This window comes from Notamacropus eugenii, chromosome 4 (genome assembly GCF_028372415.1).
Source record: "Notamacropus eugenii isolate mMacEug1 chromosome 4, mMacEug1.pri_v2, whole genome shotgun sequence".
In the NCBI taxonomy this organism is placed as follows: Eukaryota; Metazoa; Chordata; class Mammalia; order Diprotodontia; family Macropodidae; genus Notamacropus; species Notamacropus eugenii.
In genome coordinates, this window is record NC_092875.1 from 5938617 (window position 1) to 5956347 (window position 17731).

General features: G+C 43.6%; 1 protein-coding gene across 1 annotated transcript; it reads left to right on the top strand.

The window, feature by feature from the left end:
- The first annotated feature begins 4260 nt into the window (after positions 1–4260).
- On the top strand, positions 4261–15638 carry LOC140502817 (zinc finger protein 527-like). Its single transcript, XM_072606833.1, has 4 exons — positions 4261–4661; positions 6383–6561; positions 7081–7176; positions 11910–15638. Exons 2-4 carry the CDS (start codon positions 6396–6398, stop codon positions 13127–13129), a joined length of 1482 nt encoding a protein of 493 aa, XP_072462934.1. The 5' UTR covers positions 4261–4661; positions 6383–6395; the 3' UTR covers positions 13130–15638.
- The last annotated feature ends 2093 nt before the right edge of the window (positions 15639–17731 follow it).

The following is a 17731-nucleotide window of genomic DNA, read 5'->3' on the forward strand; positions in this document are numbered from 1 at the left end:
CACTGGATTCAGATGGCTCTGGAAGAAAAGTGAGGCTGGTGACCTGCACAGCCCTCCCTCACTCAAAACAAAGTCAAGTGCAAGTCATGTCATCATTTCTCTCATGGCATGGTCTTCTTCGTCAACAAAGGATGAATACACACACACAAAGAAAACTTGTGGTCTTTATCTGTAGTATAGAAGATAATGGACAGTAATAGTCTAGTGTATTATCTTGACCACATGACTATGTTAAAAACAATGCTCATTGTGCTCTTTGAGTCCATCAGCTCCTCATAAGGAAGTGGCATCTGGTAGTATGTTTCATCGTAAGTCCTTTGGAATTGTGGTTGGTGATTACACTGATCAGAATTCCCAAAGCTTTCAAAATATTTTTGTCATATAAATTGTTCCTCTGGTTCTGATCACTTCACTCTATCTGTTCATACAAGTCTTCCTAGGTTTCTTTGAAACCATTCCCTTTATGATTTCTTATAGCACAATAGTATGACATCCCCTTAATACTGGAGAAGGAAATGGCAAACCATTCCTGTATCTTTGCCAAGAAAACCCCCAATGGGGTCATGAAGACTTGGACACCCCTGAACAACAACAACAACGACACCCAAATATACTTGTTCAGTCATTACTTGATTGATGGGCATCACCTCAGTTTCCAATTCTTTGCCATCATAAAAGTCGACTATAAATATTTTTGTACATCTTAAAGTTTTTTTTATTTAGGACTAATCCCTCTTTTCCCTTTTCTTTCCCTGTTGAATGAAGTATTTCTATACCCAGTTCTGTGTGTATTTATATATAGTTCCTCTTTTCGCCAGTTCAGAATGAGAGTAAGGTTCAAGTGTCCCTGCCCCTACCTCCTTGTTTGTATAGACTTCTACTTACACATAAGAGAATTTCTCTGATCTTCCTTTCCTTTTTTTCCTCTAGTGCCTTCCTCTTCCCTCCATTTTCTCTTTTTTTAAGATGATCAAGACATGAACAAAAACATATCCAGGCCTTCTGTATAATTAGACTCTATAACCTCTGATAATAAGATTGGTTTTTTTTTGGGGGGGGGGGGGCACATGTTTCATCTTCCCATAGTAGAATGTAAGCAGTTTATCCTTTAGTCCTTCACAGTTGTTCATTCATATTTACTTTTTATGTTTCTCAACTCCACTGTTTGAACTTCAAAGTTTCCGTCCAGCACTGGCCTTTTTATCAGTGGATGAATACACACACACACACACACACACGCTACTTGCAGTACATATATGTGTGTGTGTGTGTGTGTGTGTGTGTGTGTGTGTGTGTGTGTGTATCGCAGAAGCTCTGAATTTTGGGAGTTTTCATTTTCATTTCATTTCATTACCATTCAGGTAATCTAGGTATTCTTTCTATTCCCACTTTGCAATTTGGCTTTTAAGATTTCTTTAAATACAATGTCCGGGCTCTTCTTTTGGGGTTATAGCTTTCAATCAATGTTTCTTAAATTTCCCTCCCTTGATTCTGTTTTCTAAGTCAGTTATTTTTGCTATAAGATACCTTGCATTTTCTTTTATTTTTTTCCAGCCTTTTGACTTTTGTAAAGTATTTGTTATTCTCTCTTGGAGTCACTGATCCATTATACTGTTCATATTTGTCTTATTGTTAAATGGTTTGGAACTTTATTTCCTAGGTTATAGAAAATTTGTAATTCTTTTGAAAACCATTCACATTCATTGACTGCTACTCTGGAGAACGACCTTTGTTCTTATATATTTTTGTTGTCCATACATCTTGAATATGAAACTCTCATCAGAGCTATTTGATAACAAATGTTTTTCTAGTCAGTTGCTTTTACATCCTAGTTGCATTACTTTTGTTTATGCAAAAGCTTTTCAATTTTATATACTCTTAAGTACCAATTTATCATTTGTAATTGCCTATTGTAAATGTAATCTCATTTGGTTAAGAATTTACCACCTCCTTCCTTCTCCTCTGCCCTGCCCTCCCCCTCCATAGTTGTGCAAACTATTTTGAGCTGTATCTTTCTTTTTAAAAATGACTTAATCTATACTATTTTGTATCCATTTTCAATCTATTGTGAGATATGGCATAAAGTGTTGATCTTGTTGTGTTACTAAGTCTTTTTGTAATTCAGTTAATTTTTCCTTGATGAATTTAGATGTTATGCTATTTGAAGCATATGAATTTAATACTGATATTGGCATGTTGTCTATAGTTCAGGATGATATAATTTCTTTTCATCTTTACTTTGTAAGATTAGCTGGTTGTAGCTCTTGCCTTTTGGGATTTATCTGATGCACAGGACATTCAGCCTCTCATTTTTATTCTATGAATGTCTTTACTTTTTAGATGTCTTCTTATAAGCAACACATTGTGGAATTTAATTTTCTTATCCATTCTGTCACTCATTTTATTGGTTTGTTTGATCCACTTGCATTTAAAACTATGAAAGTTAGGTTTATGCTTTCTTCCATTTGTGCCGCCAGTATTGTTTCATTATCAGAGTTTTTCCCTTCTTATTTTAAGTCAGTACTTTGATAAGTATCTTATGATTAGTTTAACTTTGCTTAATCTACTTTAATGTATCCCTATTCCCATAAGCCCTTCCTTTGTAGCACCCTGTATTTGTTAACTCTTATCCTGGTTTTAGAGTTTCACTTGACATAGATTTCTTTTGTGTGTTTATCTAATTAATTCCCCCCCCCTCCCTTTTTCCTCTCTATTAAGTGGTTAGTTTAAAATGCGTCTCCTCCTCTGTCCTTTAATTTCTTGTTAGTTTTCCCACCCTCCCTCCCACTTTTTTCCCTAAGTAGCTCTTTACCTTATTCTCTTTATGAATTCTCTTCCCTCTCTGTCTATGCTGATTGTTTCTTCCTGATTCATAGTCTATAGACTTATTTCTTCCTTAATCTCTCTATTTCCTTACAGAATTAAAGTTTGTGAAGTACCAGGTCTGGACTCCCTCTTCTAACCAAGTTCTCTGTTATTTTCCTTGTCAGTGTTTCCTCATTGTCCCCTTTTTCTTTTATTCTTAAAAGTTTCAATTCATGAGATAAGTAATGAGGAGAGAAGCATCGTCCCATGGTAGAAAGAAAAATGCAAATTATTGAAACAGGCAATGTTGGAAGGACTTTAGGAAGACTGATACGGAATCGGTAGAGTGCTGGCTTGGTCTAGTCACTTTGGAAAGCCATGGGGAATTATGCCAAAGTGTGTTAACCCCTTTGACTCGGTGGTTCCAATACTGGACATACAGTACGAGACAGAAAGGCTTCCTGTACACCCACAGATCCACAGCTAGCAGAAAACAGCAGAGTTGGTGCCTGTGAACCGGAGAATGACTGGAGCACACGAATGTCATGGAATATATTACAGCACGAGAGACGTAAACAGGAGGCTTTCGGAGGAATGGGGAAATCTGGCCGGAGATGGAGTGCGAAGAATCAGCGCGCAGCAGGCACTAGTCAAGGCTTACTATCAATACAGCTGATCATTCAACTCTCACTGCCGTCTCCCGATTATTTCTTGATTTCCCAAGCTCCAAGACTGGCTTTTCTCCACCTGATTCTCCCTGATCTCTGCGACACTTCACGTGGCTGAGGGCTCTTCAGGCTCCTCCCGGACTCTCTCTCTCCTCTAGGCTTTCCTGATGGTTCTGATGGGTCCTTCCGAGTCTCCTGGGCTGGATTCTCCTCGCGGTCCGACCCATTCAGCGTCCGTGTCTCCCGAGCCTTGTAGACGCTACTTTGTTTGGGGGTGTCCTCAGCTCCCAAGGGTGCAGGCAGCGACTCCATGCGGGCGATGCTTACATCTGCCTACGGGCCCTGAGCTGCAGTCTTCGTCGGGGCGCCCGCAGACACGTGCCGCTGGGCACACGGCCGGACGGAAGCCGCCGCCCCTTCCCGCTCCAGGACTCCCGGGCTTCCCCTCCCCCCTCCGGTGACCTCCCGTCGACCCCGGCCGGGCCCGTTCGCGCGGGGTTCTGGACGCGTTATCTCCTCCACTGGAGCGCAGGGGCCGCTGGCCGCCTTTCTTGTGCCCCCAGGGCATCAGGAGGGTCATGCAGCTGGGGAGAGGCGGCCTTGAACGTGGGGGCCGGCCCAGGACCTCCCTGCTCCTCACCGCACCTGGCACGCGGTGGGGGCCGGACGGATGGGGGAATGGATGGAAGGAGGGAGTCTGGAGGAGTCAGGGGCGCTGCAGGGCCGCCCAGCCCCAAGGGGGCGCCAGAGACCTCTTCACTTCCGATTCTCTGCCCCGCCCCTCGCTCTCCTGCCAATCACCGCAGTTGCCATAGACGCGGGGCGGGTGGGCCGCAGGAAGGCGCAAACGTCACTTCCGCCACGCGGCCCTGCAGTGACCAGCCCCTTCCGGTCTCCGCGGTACTCTTGGCCTCCGTGGCTTAGCGGCGTGTCGGCCGGACCGGCCCGGAGGCCTAGCCCGGAGGCCGAGCCCGGCAGTCCAGTGTCCCTGGCCGAGCCCGAGGGCGCAGAAGGCGGCGGCGCTCCCGGCTTTGGGGCTCGGCCCCGGGCGGCCTTCGGGGAGCTCCGCCTCTCCACGGGCGGCTGTGCCCATTGGACAGTCCGAGAGCGGCCGCAGCCAATCGGAGACGCCTCTGTTTCCCCGCCTCTTCCGTGAGCGGCCCTGAGCCGGAGAAGCTGACCTGTTGGGTGAGTGGAGAGGGCGCCGCCGGGGTCCTCGTGGCCCAGCCTTCGGCCACGTGCGCCGTGGGCTCCCCGGCACTGAGGGGGCGCCTGCCGTGTAACCCCACCCCCTTTACGGTTGGGGAAACTGAGGCAGACGGAGGTTCAGTGGCCGGCCCGGGACCCCGCAGCTACTGAGAGTCGGAAGCTGGATCTGAACTCGGGGCTTCTCCGCCGGCTGCGCTCCCTCCCGCTGGGCTGGGCCGCCGTCGGGGCCTCCCGCCTGTTGTGCTGGTTGTGTGTGCACAGTCTTAATACACTCTTCGCCGCTCCCCCCATGGAAGGTCCTGGAGTGCGCCCTGGGCCAGCCTTGAGTGCGCTGTCGGCGTGGGAGTGGGGGTGGGGGGGCTGAGAGCCGGGCCCTGCGGGGGAGGGGAGGCGTTGGGGTGACCCTTGGGCTGGGCTGGGCACGCAGAGGGGAAGGAGGGCAGCCCCTCAGTGCCCCCACGCCCCCTTCTCTCCATTTCCCTCTCCTCTGTCTGTCTGTACGTCTCTCACCCCATTCAGCCGAATCTGCCCTCTCCAGAGTCACCCCATCAATGGCCTTTTCCCGGGGCTCCTCCTGCTCCCCTGGCAGCACTGGGCGCTGCTGACAGCCTCCTCCCACAGGGCTGCTTCTTAGTCTCCTTCACTGGGTCTTCTGTGCCCTGCCCAGCCCTGGTGGGTGTCCTCCAGGTCTGTCCTGGGCCTCTTCTCTGGATGCCGCCAGAGCCCTCCTCTCCAAGATTTCCTGTCCTCTGCTGCTGAGGCTCCTAATCCAGTGTGCCCTCATCGTCCCAGCTGCTTCTAATGCCACCTCCTTGAGGGCACTGACCAGTTTTCCCTTGCTTTGCATCCCTAGTGCTCAACACACAGTAATCAATTACTGAATGCTTGTTGATTGATTCAGAGGTAATTGGGAATGAGGCTTATCTGGAAAGACTTTCTGAAACTTGGATCTCTCCAAAGGATTAGTGGAGCCCCCTGGACTCCCCCCTCACCAGACATCTTGAGTTCTTGTTCTTAGTTGCTGAGGTCACTTTCACCTGTGAAATTCTGTTATTCTGTGTGTTATTAATTCTGGGTGTTTGACTTGAATATGTTTATTAGATTTAATTTTTTAGGACAAAGGGACTTGGGTAGGTTGTGTTCATAACCATGTTTCAATTCATCTGATATTGTGCAGTTAGGAAGAAATTCCAATGGTGTATGTTTGCCTTCCAATAAAAATGATTTCTAATTCTTAATGGAGAGAGAGTGCTGTTTTCCTCTGATGTCATTGTGGCCCTTATAAATGCAATATTTAGGTTCAGTCTTTCATGGGGATGATTTGTGAGGATTCTCGTGGGCTCCTTTTGGGAGACAACCAGCAAGGGTGACCGACCGGTGGAGTCACATTTAGGAGACTGACTAGCTTTGTGATCATGAATGTTCCCATTAGCCTTTCTTAAACTCAGTTTTCTCATCTGTACGATGGGGAGAATGAGTCCTTGCAGCCCCAGCCTCACCAGGTTGTTGTTGCCAAAGGATTTTGTAAGTTAAAAAGTCCTATGTAGCTATGGCCCATTTTTACTCTTTGATGTGATTCAGAATCGCTTGCCAACTGAGGCCCTTGGTGGGTGCTTGGTAAATGTTGACTTTGAGCCCTGAAAAGTAGGTGCTGTGAGCAGTCCCCCAACTGTCCTACCACCTCCGTTTCTCTTTCTCAGATCCACATGAAGGATGACTGCTGGACAAGCACGAGCATCTTTGGTCTTTTGGGAGTCAGTGACCTTCAGGGATGTGGCCGTGGACTTCACCTGGGAGGAGTGGGGGCATCTGGACCCTTCCCAGAAGGAGCTGTACCGGGAGGTGATGCTGGAGAACTACAGGAACCTGGTGTGCCTGGGTAAGGAGGCTCCCCTATGACCTGTCCTCTGCTTCCTTCCTTGGTGAATACTGTAGAGGATTATTGGTGTTTAGCAGTTATAGTTGGGCCTGCAGAGACCAGGTGGAGCTAATCTTTTTGTGGCTAGGAGCCAGGGCCTTCATGCTCCATGGTTCCAAATGAAAGGTGTTTGCTTTTTAGAACTAGAAATCAACAGCTTTTGTCCCTGAATTTGGCCTTCCCCCACTTGCTGTTTGCTCAGGGTCGAGTTTCCCCTCAAGTACCAGTACAGATACTTGGGGACCTAAAAGGTCCCCATCTTATCAGTGGGGAGTGTGGATAACCTGGCCCTGTGCCACTCTGTGACGCATTCCCCACTATTTCCTAAGAGCACAAACCAAAACACTCTTAAGGAATCTTTCCTCCTGCCTTCTGGTTTCCCTCTCCTGCCTGCAGCTTCTGGAAGGATTGGGGGTGGGGAAAGGATGGAATCTGGAAGTGACCCTCAGTACCCACCACTTTGCCATTCCCAACGAGCAGGACTTGCCGTTTCCAAACCAGACATGATCTGTCAGCTGGAGCAAGGTGGAGCACCTTGGTGGCCCAAGACTGGAGTCATAGGAAGCAGCTGTACAGGTGAGTTTGGGGGACCTTTCATTGGGGTATGAATCTGGAAGGCATCCGTTTATTGACATTAGGGACCTTAAGTTGCCAGAGAGAAAGAGTAGGCATGCCAGCACTGGGGGTGAGACTGGCTCCCAGTCTTTCCCACTGGACAAAGGAGCTTCACAGACCCAGGACTGGGGAATGCCCTTGGTCAGAACACAGAGTACTGCCTCAGTTGCCTTACTTTCCTGGAGATGATGTATTTTTCCTTTTCAAAATGTACGTAGTAATGTGACCAAAAGATACGTTTGCCTTGGTGCCCCCTTCTGTCTCTGTTTCTCTCTGTTTTTGTAAGCATTATATTGCCCCTCTCAATTTTTTAAAATTTGGTATCCCAGGGCTGATTCTGGGTATTTCCTCCTTCATCGTTTAACTAAGACTCACCATGTCTCTTCGATTCTGTTAAGGAGGGTTGGGGAGATGCATTCCTGCTGGGGTTTTGCCTTTTGGCCCTGTTTGCTTCAGCATTCTTCTGTTATCCTAGGGGAAGCTGCTGTAACTTTTGGTAAAAGGAAGTCTTATTTCCTTTCAGTCTTACCCGCAAGACACAGCCCAAGGATGAGGAGGAGGAGGATGATGATGATGATGATAACAATAATGACAGATAACATTTAGAGAGTGCCAGACCCTGTGCTAAGTGTTTTACAAATATTATTTAATTTGATCCTTACAGCGACCTAGGGTGTAGGTTGTATTATCCCCATTTTACAGTTGAGGAAACTAAGGCAGAGGTTAAGTGACCTGCTCACTAAGGGTCAGTTGTCCAAATTTTCCGTGTCCACTTGTTCTCCATAAGTCTGCCCTCTGGGCCAGACAGAATAATGTGCAGACATTGAAAGGCTCTGTGCATGCTCCGAGTCTTCCTTGTCGTTCTTGTCGTCACTGGCCTTCCTGAAATATGGCTTCAGGAATGGCAACCAGTGGGCTGAACAAGGCAGTGTGCAGAGCACACTGTCTTCTTCCTCTTTGGGGATTTGGTTTCTGATAAACTCTTTCCTATCTTTTACTTGTGAAGCTGATTTGTTTTGAATCCAGTTGTAATGTAAGATACTGCATTCTTCTCTATAAATTTTCCTCTTACTAGATTTGGCCCAGTCTCTGTCCTGACACAATCTTTTTTTTGGATCTCACTGTCAGGTTAAAGACCCCCTTTTAGCCTTTCTGTTCAGTCTGACAGACTATTTAAGCATCTGCTATAGGTGTGTCTTTGCTTTTGTCTTGGAGACACAAAAACAAAAACAAGTCTTTTTCTGCCTTTTGTGAGTCTAGGAGTTCTTAGACTAGTTTGACTCAGAAGATGTGTAGGTATGAAATAAAGGTGTAAAATGTGTATGCATACACATTCTCCAGGCATTTCAAAGAGAGGGAGAGCATTCAGGTCTGAAGGTAGTTAGTCAGCCAACACCAGGGACCCTGCAAGGTGCTGGTTACATCGGCATAGAAACAAAATAGACCCTGCCTTGAAGGAGTCTAGCCAAGCCCTGAAGGAAAGTAAGAGTTGGAAAGACATCAAATATGGCTTAAGGCTTATATGAATGAATGGAGGTCTGGGGAGCAGTGTGAGTGTCTTTGTTGTCTTTGTATCCCTGGTATCTCATGTGCCTGGTGGATGCTTGAATTGAATCAAGCAGAATATTGAACGTGAGCAGTGAGCAGTTCTTAGGCTTCTTTGATGTCAGGGATGAGAAGATGTGAGTAATTAGAGAAAACTGGGGATAGCAGTGGTTGCCAGATTGCAGCATGTCAGAGATGCTCTCTGAAGGACTTTGTATTTTATCCTAGAGTCAGTGAGGCTCTCTGTAAGACTTCTAAGCAGGGTAGAGACATGGACAGACCTGTGCTCCATTTGGACTGTTCTGTGGAAGATGCTTTGGACAGGGAAGACCCTGGAGGCAGGGAGGCCAATGAGGGAGCTGCTATAGTAGCCCACGACAGAAGCAATGCAGCCCTGCAATAAGATGTTGGCTTGAGTTGGGGATGAATTTGAGAGATGTGGAAGTAGAATGGAAAAGACATAGTAACTTAGTGAATGGAGACGGTCAAGGATGACTCCAAGGATGGTTGTATGCTTGACAGAAATAGGGAACTTGTGAGGAAGCGTATGGGTTATGTTTTTGAAATGTGGATTTTGAGATGCCTGGGAGCTGATGAAATCAACAAGCAACGGAGAGAGTGAAGAGAAAGAGGAGAAGGACTCGGGGCAGAGCCTGTGGGGGGCCACAACAACATCAACAGGAGACTTTTATTAAAACTTTTTTAAAAGTTTAAAAGTTTTATTAAAACTCTTATTAAACTCCTGCTCTGAAAAAAGCTGCCCTAAAGAAGCTGACATTCTACTGGAGGGCCACCTCATGTAAATAAATAGGAGTTATATATAAAGCGTTATCAGGTGATTTTGAGAGGAAGATCAGGAAAGGCCTTGTGTACAGATGGCATCTTAAAACATGGAAGGGATTCTTCAAAGTAAAGGTGAGGAGGAAATGCATTCCAGGCCTGGGCACCGTAGGAAATGAAGAACCACCAGTATTGTGAATGGGACATAGGACTTGGAAATAAGGCCAGAAAGATAAGTGGGACCCATATTGTCATAGGCTTTAAAGACCAGGATGAGAAGTTTGTTTTTTGTTGTAGAGCCACTGAAGATTTTTGAGTAACGGAATGACATGGTCAGGTCTGTGTTTTAGGAATAGTAACTTAGCAGCTCTGTGGGAAAGGATGGATTGCAGATGGCAAAGACCAGAAGCATGGAGACCAATTAAAAATCTACTGAAGCAGTTCAGTGAGAGGCAGTGAGAGTCTCTATTAGACTGGTGAGGATACAAATGTGAAATATGCATGATGATGAACCAGCAAAGGTGACTAAAATGGAGATTCAGATTGGTAAGAGGAGACACAGAAAAGGACAGTGACAGTGATAGGAATGCTCCACATCATTGAGAGAAGTGTCAAACAGCACAAGGCTAAGGCAGATCCCAGAAATGCTTCACTAGAGTTCACATCAAGCTGTTAATGAGTGTTTTCTGAGTCTGGCCATTCGCACAGGGCTGAATTCCCAGAAAAATGCTCTTGTGTAGCCCCGGTGCCATGGGATTTACAAATGAGAAGGGAGGTGAGTGGCCATCTGGTCCTACCCATAGCTGAATAATCCACTTTATGTGTTACTGAATTGCTCCTCTAGCTTTTACTTGCATGTCTAGTACAGAGGCACCGACTGCCTGCCAAAGCTTCCAGCTCCGCTTTGGGTAGATCTAATTGTTAGGAAAGTTTTCTCTGACCAAGCCTAGATTTGTCTCTGTTCTGCTCTCACTTATTGTTTCTTGTTCTCACCTTCAGGGCCAAGTAGAATAAATTGAGTCATCCTCTCAGGTGCTGTACCTTCTGGTACTGCAGACACAGCTGTCATTTCCATTCTCTCTCCCCTTTTTTTCCCAACCCCTCCAAGTGTTCTTCTCCAACCTTCTCTTCAACCAGGGGCCTGTTCATGAGGACATTTCTTATCTGAGTAAAAAGAGTCTGAGAATTGGAGGGACCTTTAAGTGCCTTTATAGTATCCTTAATACACAGATCCAGACTATAGTGAGGCAACAATGTAGGTCTCTATGGTAGTATATGACTATACTAACCAACTGGCACAGAGAGTTAGAAATGAGCACCTGAAAGGCTGGTAGCGCTATAGAAAATCAAGCATGCTATTGTTCTAGCTGGTGGAGCTGTGGATTAGGGTGTGCTCTTAGGGGAAAGCACTGTGGACTTATACAGGAGGAACTCCATAATGGCTCATATTCTTTAACCTCATTATCCTACAACTAGGACTGTGCTCTTAGCATGGTGTCATTAAGATTCACCTACATGAAAATGATCCTAGCTGCATCCTACGTGTTGAACAAAGAAGGAAATAGTCCACATTCCTTTTCAAATGAATAACTGAAAAAGTGATATATGAGTGTAATTTCACATTGTCATGCTGTATGAAATGACAGATGTGAAAAATATAGAGAAATCTGAGAAAACATAAAAGGTGATGCAAGGTAAAAAAAATTGCATGATTGTATCTTAATAGTAATGGCAAAAATGTGTTCCAAATACACAGAAAGTAGAACTAAGCATGTATTCTTTTTTTTTAATGTTTATTTATTTGTTTTTAGTTTCCAACATTTATTTCCACAAAATTTTGATTTCCAAATTTTCTCCCCATCTCTCCTTCCCCCCCACCCCAAAATGCTGAGCATTCTGATTACCCCTTCCCCCAGTCTGCCCTCCCTTCTAACACCCCTCCCTTCTCCCCATTTTCTCTCTTGTCTTGTAGGGCAAGATAATTTCTGTACCTCATTACCTGTATTTCTTATTTCCCAGTTGTATGCAAAAACAATTCTCAACATTTGTTCCTAAAATTTTGAGTTCCAACCTCTCTTCCTTCTTCCCTCCACACCCATCCCCACTGAGAAGGCAGGCAATTCAATATAGGCTATATACATGTAGCTTTGCAAAAGACTTCCATAATAGTCATGTTGTATAAGACTAACTGTATTTCCCTCCATCCTGTCCTGCTCTCCATTTATTCTATTCTCTCTTTTGACCTTGTCCCTCCCCGAAAGTGTTTACTTCTAATTGCTCCCTCCCATTTGCCCTCCCTTTCATTATTCCCCCCACCCTTAAGCATGTATTCTGAAACAGGGTCTATTTAAATGTTTTATTTCTTTCAGATTGGGACTCTAGGCCTGAAGTCAAAGAGTCGTCTCCAAAGCTGGCTGTTTCTGTAGAGGAACCGTCCAATGAGACACTCATACGGGCTGGTTTCTGTGTCTCTAGGTTAAGATATTCTTGGCAATATGATGCTAGATTAGAGAAACAGCTGAGTCAAGAGGAGAGGCATTCTAAACAAATAAAACTCATCCAAAGGAACACTCCCAATCAAGGAAGAAGAAATGAACATAATAAATATGAGAGAAACTTGGATCTGGAGCCAGTCCTTTTTCCACAACAGAGAGAATTGATTGAAAAAAGTCTCCATGAGTGTGACATGAAGAAAAATTTCAGACTATATTCAGAGCTAAGAAAATATAATAGTGTATGCTCAAAGAAGATATTTTCTGTGTATAATAAATGTGAAAAGTCCTTCAGTTATAATTTAGAAGTTATCAAAAAGCGTGGAGGGAAAACTTATGAATGTAACGAATGTGGCAAGACTTTCCGTCAGAGCACAGGACTTACTCAACATCACAGAATTCATACAGGAGAAAAACCTTATAAATGTAACGAATGTGGGAAGGCCTTCCGTCAGAGCTCAGGCCTTATTCAACATCATAGAATTCATACTGGAGAAAAACCTTATAAATGTGGTGAATGTGGAAAAGCCTTCTGCCAAAACTCAGGCCTTACTCAGCATCAGAAAATTCATTCTGGAGAGAAACCTTATGAATGTAATGAATGTGGAAAGACCTTCCTCCGGAATACTGAATTAACTGAACACCAGATAACTCACACTGGAGAAAAACCTTATGAATGTAATGAATGCGGAAAGGCCTTTTGTCAGAGGGCAGAACTTAGTCGACATCATAAAATTCATACTGGAGAGAAGCCTTATAAATGCAAAGAATGTGGGAAGGCCTTCCGCCAGATTACACATCTTACTCAACATCATAAAATACATACTGGGGAAAAACCTTATGAATGCAATCAATGTGGGAAGACCTTTCGCTACAGCTCACACCTTACTAGACATCGAAGAACTCATACAGGGGAGAAACCATATGAATGTTATGAATGTGGGAAGGCCTTCCGCAGGAGTTCTCACTTTATTCGACATCAGATAATTCATACTGGAGAAAAACCTTATAAATGTAGTGAATGTGGGAAGGCATTTCGCTGGAGCACAGGACTTAGCCGACATCAAAGAACTCATAACAGAGACAAATCTTATTAATGTAAAAGATTTGAAAAAGTCTTCTATAGTTCATGACTTATTTAGCAGTAGGGATTCATGCTGGAGGGAAGTCTTATCAATGTAATCAATGTGAGAATGCCTTTTCTCAGACCATAGAGCTTACTTAACGTCAGATAATTCATAGTGGAGAGAAACATCAATATGGTTAATGTGGGAAGTCCCTTTCCTAGCAAATAAAATTTAGTAAATGTCAGATAATTAATCCTGGAGAAAATCTTTATGAATGTGATGATAGAGGGAAGGCTTTTCTCCAAAGAAAATACCTTACAATAAATCATAGATGTAGACATAACAGTAGCTTCGGTGACCATCTAGCCCAACCCCCTCTTTACTGGTGAGGAAACAGGCCCAGAGAGGTGATTTGTCCAAGGTCACGCAGACAGTCCTTCCTTCCTCAGAGCTGGAGGAAAACCTCTCCAAACGTATCTAGCCCTAGAGGACTGTGGAGCTTGAGGAAAGATGGAAAAGAGAGAGGAAGCTAGCCTGGAGTAGTGGAGGAAGGTGACATTGTATCTGAAGTGTTTCAGAATCTGGTATAGAGGTCAGGCTGCTTCAGGGTTAGGGTTACTAATTAGAGCCTCCAGAATGCCTCCCCTGACCCCACCTTCCCAGCTCTAGGGAACTAATGTCTGCCCTTTATCATTCAGCTCAGCCATCCTCTGGACACCAGTGAAGGCCCTGTGTTTCTCTGATACACATCTTCCCTTTGTGCCTGGCAGTGGGAATTACCTGGAACAGAGTCATGGGTTTGGAGCTAGAAAACACCGTAAAAATTGTCAGGATCAAATGAAATTATTTGTGTGGTGCTTGGCATGGTGCCTGGGATTTAGTAGGCATTACATAAACCCTGCCTCTTAGTAGAGGTTAGTGAGGGGCTTCCAGACTGGGAATATCTAGGCCAGAGAAGAGAAGGCTTACCAAGGGATGTAATGATTGTCTTGAGTCATAGAAAAAGGATTCTTTTTATTCTGTTTGTTCCTAGAGGGTGGAACTAAGAGCAATCAGGAAAGTTATAAAATATAATTTAGGTTTGATATCATAAAGACAAACTTGATGGCAATCAGGATGGAAATTCATTGGTAGACGGTTGCTTTGGGTGGCAGTTAGTAGGTTACCCCTCCCTGGATGCCTTTAAGCATGGGCTAAAAGAATTTTTTTGGTATGTTTGGGGAGTTACTGTTCATATATACTGTCTTGATTCTGTGGTCCTTTTTTCTCATTCTAAGAATTCAAAGTGGAGAAAAGCCTTAAGAATGTAATCAATATAACTTTTACTGTGCACTCTCAAATTACTGTCTTAGGAGATCCTACAGATTTGCAGCTCTACCATTAATGAATGAGTACTTGTCTCTTCACCCTTTCATGCACACTGAGTTGCTGCTTTGAATTATTTTTGCTGATTTTTACTAATATGAGGTGTTGCCTCAATGTTTGTGTTTGTATCTTTGATTCTTAATGAACCCTGTACCTGCATCCTTGATGTCATTCTATTCCAACTTCACCAGCAGTTTGCTGACCCTTATCATCTGTACTTTCTCTTCAGTCTCTTTATCTACTGTCTGCTTCCCAGCTGGCTACAAACAGTCATCCCTCCCCCATATTTAAATACTCTCACTTGATCTAACTGTCACCAGTAGAAATTGTCCTGTATCTCTCCCCTTGTGGCTAGCCTTAAGAACACCATCCACCATCCACGTTTTCATTTCTTCCTCTCTCACTTACATCTCAACCCTTGTACCCTGGCATTCAGCTTCATCCTTCATCTGCAACTGTTTCTCCAAAGTTACCAGTGATGTCTTAACTGCCAAATCTAACGATGCTTTCTTAATCTTCATTGACATATTTTACCTTCCTTTCAGGGAGATTTGTGAGAACAGTGAAATATCTTCAATTCTCTGCATGAATATGTGGCATAAAACATCTGATTGCTAATGGCTGAATAAATTGTGGTTCAAAAATGTAATGGAATTTTGTCCTGCCATTAAGATTGGTAATTCTGAGGAATAAAAGGAAGTATGGATAATGCTGAGTGTCCTGAACGAAGATCCAGGAGAACACTGTATCCTAGTAATTGGATGAGATGAAGAAATAGGAATGAGAATGAATGGAAAACTAACAATCCTGATGGAGAAATGGAGAGGTGGATTGAAAATGTGTTATGGCATTTTGTGGGTTAAATTCCATTTGTTTAAACGTAAATAGTTGCGAAGCAAGTTTGATTTTTTGTATTGAGGTTCAAGGTTGTTGCTAATGTAGAGAGACAATGGAAGAGTGGATAGAGAGAGGATTTCAGAATTTGGAAGACCATGGTGCTCCTGACACCTACTGACTGGGTGAGCTTCTGAGGGTTCCAGGCAGCTGGGGAAGACTGTTTCATGACCAACATTGGTGGAGAGGTCTTCCTTGCTAGTGGCTCCCTATACCAATTAAATCAAAGTTCAGTCCAAAATTTTGTATATAGTAAGTGCTGTATTAAAAATTATGAATGTGAGAAGGATTTCAGTTTGTTTGTGGAAACTAGGGACCTTATTATTCACATTTATGTAAAACTAGACATGAGCTTTACGTAAACTCTATCTAGCAGAATCCTCCTTAAATTCTGCTTGGGGGTACAATGAGCCAAAGATTGATAACAGATCTTTTGAGGAAGCCTCCAGGATTGAACCTACTTTGTGTGAGTGCAGGGATTATGGGATCCTGAGCCTTGGACTACATAAAGATATTGGTAGGATAAAGGAAAGAACAATATGAACTACAACCAATCAGAGAAGGATAATATGAGTATTCCATATAAACAAGTTTGGGTCTGAAGAGGGTCACATGAATTCATGTAATATTTCTCTTTCCCCTGAAAGGAGGCAAAATGAGTTTTAGGCAGTAAATCAGGGGTGAAAGGGAAAAAAAATCGATCTGAAGCAAAGCTTTAGACTGCCCAACCTTTAGGGTAGCAGCTTAGGTATGTGTGTATGGGGAACAGGAAAAAGAGGACTCAATTGGGAAGCTGTAGCCTGCAAAATGCTAACCTTCCCCTCAATCTGGGGGCTCTATGTCTATATTTTGTAGCTGTTAATGTGCTGGAGTGAATTACTACTTAACCGAATGCCAAGAAACAAGAATTACAGTGGTGTGACAGAAATGTTTCACACACTCTGACTATAAAAAGAAGAAAAATTCTAGTCATATATTTTGGAACTATTAATCATCTCTATCTTAGCTACTGGCATTTGGGTGAGATTAGAGCTAAGAAATCTCTCAGCTGCTAATACTGTTACTTCAGCACATTGTAGCCCAAATGTCCCTTTAATGCGATGCTTTGCCATGTGGCACAATCTGTATTTTAATGTACAGAAGAGCTAACTATCTTGAACATTCTGAGGAGGTTGTGAAAGAGGACATTGGTAGGAGAATAAAGAGGTCAGAAGTGTGTAGTCAGATTATATCATCAGGGATAAGCCTTTTTTAAGTGGTTTTTAAATTTTGCAGCTTTTAAAAATTTAAGCTTCAACTTGCCAGCATTATATACCATTTATTAACAAAACAAAACTCTTCATTTATGTATTTGTCACCATTAGCAAGAGGTCATACAAATAGCAGCTGCAACTGCCTGCTACAAAATCATCTTCTTGAAGTGTGCAATATGTGTACAGTTTGGTTTTATATGTCTTTTTATTTATACCTTGAGGTGTATCATGGAACCTGTCTCCACATAATTCTCATTGCCAAGATGGCTTCTAGATCTCACTTTCTTTCCTCTAGCTCAAGACCTGTGGCTTCCCAGGTCTCCTTGTTCTACTTCCATGGAGTTTCCTTCCAATTAAGGATTGTAGTCACAGAATAAGTACCTACTACGTACAAAGAATTGTTCTAAACACTGGAAATAGTCCTTGAACATTCATTTAGTGCCTACTATGTGTGAGACACTGTGCTTAGTATTGGGGATAGTCAAAGAGATAAAAGATAGTTCCTGACTTCAAAAAGTTCACAATCTAAGCCAAAGGGGAGACAACAAGGAAACAAATAGGTACAAACAAGCTACATACAGAATAAATAGGAAATAGTTAAGAGAGGGAAGGCAATAGAATTAGGAGATACTGAAAATTCTTCTTGAATATTAAATTTCAATGGAGACTTACAGGAAGCCAGAGACAATCATTAGGCAGAGATGAGGAAAGAACATTTTAAGAATGGGGAACAATAAGAGAAAATGCTTGCTCTAAGAGGTACAATGAGGTAAGAAGTGATGCAACCCTTGCCCTCTTGGAGAAGGGACTGGTGGCATGAAAGATGTACATATACAGTGAACCTTCAAGGCTTTCCCCTAAGAAGAGATTGAGTTGGCCTTGAGTTTCCATTGGGTAGCCAGAAAGGTGTGAGCAAACAGAAGTGATAAGAACCAGTAGCCAAAAGGAGGTGCTGTGGTCAAGAACCGAGAGTGTGAGGGAACCATTCCCCACCAGAAGACTATAAAAGGACAAAAGGTCAGAGATGTCAGGGTGGAATGATTGTGACAACCTTCTGGCCAGGAGCCTGCTCAAGTCCCCCATATTTCATACATAATTCGCCATGGTGAGAAGCCATCTG

Bases quoted from the DNA above. Each gene is read 5' to 3' on its own strand.
- LOC140502817 (XM_072606833.1), top strand. From the start codon at position 6,396: ATGACTGCTGGACAAGCACGAGCATCTTTGGTCTTTTGGGAGTCAGTG. The intron at 6,562-7,080 runs GTAAGGAGGCTC...CCCAACGAGCAG, and splicing joins CAGGAACCTGGTGTGCCTGG to GACTTGCCGTTTCCAAACCA. The intron at 7,177-11,909 runs GTGAGTTTGGGG...TATTTCTTTCAG, and splicing joins CATAGGAAGCAGCTGTACAG to ATTGGGACTCTAGGCCTGAA.